General features: G+C 34.0%; 1 protein-coding gene across 1 annotated transcript in view; it reads left to right on the plus strand.

Moving 5' to 3' along the window:
- The window catches only part of Lkb1 (Lkb1/serine/threonine kinase 11), a 38,775-nt gene extending 33,204 nt beyond the window's left edge, over positions 1–5,571 (plus strand). Inside the window, exons 6-7 of the mRNA XM_081742861.1 lie at positions 3,571–3,737; positions 4,285–5,571. Coding sequence (XP_081598987.1) covers positions 3,571–3,737; positions 4,285–4,430 — 313 coding nt within the window. The 3' untranslated portion in view covers positions 4,431–5,571. The remainder of the gene's footprint in view (positions 1–3,570; positions 3,738–4,284) is intronic.
- Positions 5,572–6,661: the final 1,090 nt, after the last annotated feature.

Here is a 6,661-nt window from a genome sequence, read left to right on the forward strand (position 1 = left end):
AGGGAAAGGGAGGAGGTTTAAAAACTAATAAATACTAAATAAAATGCTTTGTTATTAATAATCTTTTGCACACATCATATATACCTAAACGCCCTTTTTTCTGGATGACTTGCATACTGTTAAAAACGTCTGAAAATTAGAGAGGGAAATTGAATTACTTAGAGCTCTCTAGGTATATGCAGATAATCTGAATACTTTCGGAGGGGAACATGGTGGCTCAGTTGTAGAACGCTTACTTCTGGTGCGTGGGGTCCCTTGTTCGATCCTCGGCCAAGTAAGTTTATGGTGGGCAACATCATGCCCGTAGGTTTTCTCGAGATATTTCCATTTCTTTCCAGTTTCTCATTCCACCAATTTTCCCATAATCATACCGTGTTTTAATCACCGTCTCCCTTAACCTCAAGGACATAACGTAGGACGTTAAACTGAAAGATGAATACTTTCGGTTGTATTATTATTATTATTATTATTATTATTATTATTATTATTATTATTATTATTATTATTATTATTATTATTATTATTATTATTATTATTATTATTGCTGGAAGATCTCCTGGAAGATGATATTCTTTGTAGACTACAAAGTTGGGAATTCCAATCCAGTGAACCAACAAAAAAAAAAATCCTCGATTTTCTCATGAGCTCTCCCTTTTTCTTCTTCTTTACTTTACCTCTTCTTTGTGTAATTAAACTAAATAAATATTTTCGTATTTTGTTGCTTACAAGTAATATGTGCGTAACTGTTAGAAGACAAAAATAATAATAGATACAGAGTTCGCAAATAATCAATCTGCTTCAGCAGAATGAAAACTATCAATCAATACTGGTAACGAATAGCGTACCTTTTAGAGCCATAAAAGTTAATTTTTCTCGAAAAGTATGCATTAGTACTTATAAAATATAGTGTGTTCAAAGTATAAAAAAAATGTTACTTATTTAATTGCTTCCCGGTGGGCACACTCGGTCAAAAAGGCATAACATCATTTTCAGGCCAGTAACCCTGTGTTGAGGCTTTTCCTGAGTTTTCCTCATTCACACCATCCAAATGCCAAAAACCATTTCCTTTCTTCCTTCCCCCCTCAACCATGTCATTTAGTTGAGCTCAAAATCGTAATCAATTGATGTACGAGGGAGGATCAGAAACTAAGGTTCCAAGGCCGATATTTTTGGGAGTTTCGTCTGCTATGGAGGAATGAGGAGAGTGCAATAGTTTCAATACATGGAGTTGGCAACTGTGCAGAGTTTCAGTCACCCATCACCTACGGTGCTATTTGTAGGTAAACACAAATGGCGAGTCGTTTGGAAAACTGGTCTCCGTTCAGTTACACGATTTCTGTGGGAGAAACATGTAACCGCGGCTGAAATTCACCAGCAACTGGTAGAGGTTTATGGAGAGACGTAATGTGTCGTCAGCATGTCGCAGAGTGGTGTCGGAAGTTTGCGGCTGGTAGAGAAACCGTCACCGACGAGGTGTGCAGTGGCCGATCACCACGCTGTTGAAACAGTTTCGCTGGGACGTCATCGACCTTCCTCCCTACAGACGGACCGTGCTCTAAGCGACTTTCACCTGTTTCCGCACCTAAGAGGCCGTCGCTTCGCTTCAGACAAGGAGGTGGAACATTTCATGACAACATGTCTGAACACACGAGGACAGGATTTTTACCAGGACGGAATCTTCAAATTCATCCAACGATACGACAAGTGCCTCAGCCGATATGGAGACTGTCAAAGAATAACCTAATGCATGTCCTATCTGTTAGCTGTGTTGGTTATATGAAATACTATATAATATATAATATATACACGTTTCTCTGCAGGCTTTGTAATCTTACTTCCTAATTACTCCTTGTATGTCTTAACTTTGCACAATATTATAGTTGAACAGAAATTAAAGGTTAAGGGTGTATCCATAATTTGGGCTATACCTCGTTAACCTAACTGGTTGTATGTATTATTTGTTCTAATGTGGTAATGAGAAGCTTGATTGGGGTATACTTAAATATCAGTTTCATTTTGACGAGGTTATCGTATGTATCATTTTTTTACATCTATGTTTCCTGAAAACAGATAATATGTATAAACTGCATAAATGGAAGATGGCGAACGTAAAATCAAATGGATGATTACGTGCTTAAATATAAAGGCATTGGAACTACAATACCTCGTAAAAGAGCTCAAGCAAGGATTTTCTAAAATATAAAGTTTTCTAAGTGTAAAAATGGGTGGTTACTTATTTGAGTACTTTCCGGTGGGAAACTGGGTCCAAAAGATGTAATAGCGTTTTCAGGCCAGCGATCCTGTGTGAGGCTTTTCCTCGGTTTTCCTCATTCATATTAGGCAAATGTCGGGATGGTACCTAACATACAGATCCCAGGCCGCTTCCTTCCTTTTCCCCTCCTGGATAGTGTATTCGCGGAGGGACGTCACCCTTCAAATGTGACGGACTTAAGCCCATAGATGCTGGTGATATCCAGAAATGTGTATAAATACATAAATAAAGTTATTTTAGTGCATCTGAAAAAGAAACAAAAGTGTTGAAATTTGAATGCCAGTCAGTTAATATCAATAAAGAGCTTAAGTGAATTTTATAGGCGTAGTTATATCAATTATGTTGTACGGTTTCTCAAAAATAAATAAATAATGTAGTAAATACGAAATGAAAAAAATAAGAGCACAGGCGGAAGAAGAAAAACAGTTTTTGAAATCTCAAAGAAGCTTGTGCACAAAACGAACGTGTGTGTGTGAAAAATTTCAATAAGTGTTCCTCACGTTCCTTTAGTAATTATATATATATATATATATATATATATATATATATATATATATATATATATATATATATATATATATATATATATTTAAGTATACAAAATCAATTTTCCTCGATTTTGTTGAAAACTACGCATAAGGATTTACACTCATTCATATAATTTCGTTTACCTTAATGAGATCCATCGATTAGCATATCGTTGTTGCGCCTTGAAAAACCGCTATGTAGTTTCTGCTCAGTTTTTTTTTTTTTATTTATTTATTTTATTTTTTTTAACACATATAGAAGCTGTTTGGTAGAGAATATACCTTTAAAGACCCTGATATCATATCGTTCATATAAGAGATAATTATGAATAAAACGAAATCCACTATGTGGTGTCGCGATCAAATTGCTCCCATCATTTTCGGTAAATGTTCTTAAAGACACACATAAGCTGATTTTATGTTAAAATGGTAACAATAATGTTCGCCCAGCGGCGGCACGTATCTGATTTTCTTCCAGAAACCTAACAAAAAACGCGTTCGTTTTTTCTCTCTCCTATAAAATTTTGTATTTTACACACAGCAGTTGCTGAGGACGCAGCGACGATATGTCTTATCTTTGGATTTTCTTTTTTATTACACGCTAATAATAAAGAATTTGTATATGATTCTTATTATCATTAATATTATATTAGTTTTCAAATTATTTTTTATTTGCATTACCTACAGTCTATTTTAATCGTGTATACTTGAAAGTGTTATTTTTTTTCTATTTTTTATGAATAGTAATAAAAAAAGTGTGAATTGTTATAGGTGGTTTACCAAAAAGCCCCCTCGGACTCTTGAGTATGTTCCAGTCCCACCGCTTCGAGGTGATGAGCTGCACTCCATGACAGTTCTCCCTTACCTTCAGGACTTCCATTATGGAGAAGACAGTGACGTTGAGGCACGCCAGTACTTCACGGAGCGTCAGCTTAATGGTAAGTACTTATATTAATGATCGTATTAAAATGCTTAATGGCTAATCCTACTTGCAGTCAGTTTACACATAAAGGTTTATACTAATTATCATCAGTAGAAATTACAGGGATAGGGTAATTCCCATGCCAGGTTGTGGCCGTCGAAACAAGTTTTAAATCTAAAAATATAAATCGATAAGTTTGTGTGGGGTTAAAAATGTGGAAATAGAAACGAACTCATATCGGTCATTTGTGGAGCAAATAATAGGTTTACTTACTAATTCAACAACTGAAATGAACACGAGAGGGGTATTAAAGGTATCGAAATTATCGCATCCTGATAATAAATATGAAGAATATACAAGATATGTTAATTTGATTTGATTTCTTTATTAAATTAGTAAGTTTTCCATTACAGTATTTCCAAAGTATGCAATATTTTATAGTGGGTATTTTCTCATTAATATTATTTCAAAAACTTGGAGTCATATCATATTTGGACTAAAATAGTATTATCTTTGTGTATCATATTTTTTGAAATATTATTTTTTCTATTATTTTTTTGTAGAAGAAAGAAAACTTCAGGAAATGGAAGCGTATGCCATTGCAGAGGCTGAAGATTCTAAGCGAATTCACAGTCAGTCTAAGCGCCGGTGGCGAAGGCCGATTTCATGCATTAGCGTCAAGAAATTTTCCACTTGCAAACAATCGTGATGGTTCATCAGCAGTAAAATACAAAGTAAGTTATGCTTTATCACAAAATTGCCACCTGACCAGGCTGAAGAATAAGTGAGAAATAGCATGGGAAAGGCAGTTTCATCGCATCCAAAGCTATGAACGGATGAGAAGGTAAGGGTAGGAGTCTTATGTAACTTGCAGCCCGAAGGAAATAATGCCATTGATAGCAGTGTGTTTGTAGCACTGTGTTTACAAACAGGTGCAGACGTACTGTTTTTTAAATTACGTTATTATTACTGTTAATATTATTTTAAGTGTGCGTGTGTGTGTTTGTGTATGAATGTGTGTGATGTGCCATGCTTCCATGCCAAAGGTTTAAACTAAAACAATCAATGTTAATTGAAACAAAATATAATAATGAAAATGAAAGAGAGAGAGAGAATGAAGATGATGAACGTACGAGTAGTTATTTGTTTATTACTGGCGTGAATCATTCTAATTTCTGGAACTTTATATATATATATATATTGTTGTGATTACGAAAATATATATATTCAGAAATAACTTAAAATGGCGTATGTGTTCCATTAAGGTAGTATTTAAAAAAAAATGTTATCGAATGCAAGTTCTAGGGAGAAAGAAAATAGGATAAAATTACTTGTAACTTTTTTTTTTTAAAAAAGAAACACTTGAGACCATCAAAGTAAGAATGAGGATGAAAGAGAGAGAGAGAGAGAAAAAGACTGTTAAGCTCATTGATCTGTTGGAAAGATTCTGGTGCCATGAAACCATCATTCCAAAAAGGAAATCAGAAATCGTGCTAACTCTGTCTCGGTCGTTTAAAGATAGATTAAGCCTTGAACCATGTAGTTCTTATGCCCATCGAATTTTTCTTTTTATGTTCAAGTATAAATATAGAGAAACTACTAAAAATATGTTTACTTTGACCAAAGTATTCTTCATTAATCCTTCTGATCAATGGCGTAACGAAATTTATTTTTTCAGAGGTAACTTTCGTCACAGTACACTTTACAGAAGTATTTCAGTAATTTCTGCCTGCTAAGTTTTGCTTTTACCGCATCGTCGGAGGGATTAATGCATCGCTGTATGATCCAAACGATTGTCTGTTACGCTCTACTGGAAATATTGAAATAATTTTGTATTAGTTTGCCAAGAAAATTAATTTTCAAATTTTTTGATTGAAATTTTTAGAAGATGAATTTTCAAACCATTACTGCAATTTTGGAAATATTTTTATTGGATAAGCCTTTTTTTCGGGTAGCACCGCTACTTCGATATCGGTTTCTCTGCACAACTGCATACATTTCTATTCCTTCAGATTGCATTGTGAAATATGTCAACCAGGGTCCTCACAAACTGTCTGCCATTTTCACATTTGCTGCAAATTATGACGAGCGCTCTTTGAACATATAGTAAGTTAGCTATAAATGCGAGTAGTCTATGTGCAATATTGTAGAAGTTGAATACCACTTAACACAGTCAGATTATACCAAATATGAAATGTTAATTTCAGTATTTTGAAAAAGAAATTTGAATAAAGTAGAGAAATTTTCAAAGTGTTGCTGAAAGTCGTGAAATATTGCTCTGGAAAAAGGTGGACGTAGAGTTGTTAACGTAAGGTACACCACTGCATTTGGTTAACTGTCAAAAAGATGATTTGACTCAAACAAAACGTTTGGTTAAGTATATAATGGTATTTAATCACACGTGTGGTAGAAATAATCAGCACCAGAAACTTGAAATAATACGTCCATAACTTACCAGTATCCTACTTCCATTTACCACTTAATTATTGGATGTCTGAGTGATATTCGGTTTGTGCAAAACGTTGATTTTTTTAAAAAATATTATTTTAGTTTAGTTTAGTTTATTTCATGTGATTTTTCTTTTCATTGGAAAGCAAAGTTATTTGAACAGAGAAAAGCGAAAAGGAATCACCATTTCAGTCTCTCAAATTCAGAACTTAACAAATCAATCTTCTAAAATATTCGAATGTTTCTAACATTTGTGTCAACTAAAAGGTAAAACGAGAAGTAGAGAAATAAGATGTCACATATATCTTTCAGTGCTCTCAGCATCAATTTTTGAACTTGATAACACAAAGATTTGTTAAACGAGAGCATTCTAAAATTTGACAAGAGTGACGTGTATTCTGTTTTGAACAAAGAAAGGCTACATTCATGAAGACGATTGTTTGGAATAAACTAAAATACTGATAGGGATGGTTTTTCGTAGCTGGGAAATGA

The sequence above is a fragment of the Thermobia domestica genome, chromosome 16 (genome assembly GCF_964235325.1).
Source record: "Thermobia domestica chromosome 16, izTheDome1.hap1.1, whole genome shotgun sequence".
In the NCBI taxonomy this organism is placed as follows: Eukaryota; Metazoa; Arthropoda; class Insecta; order Zygentoma; family Lepismatidae; genus Thermobia; species Thermobia domestica.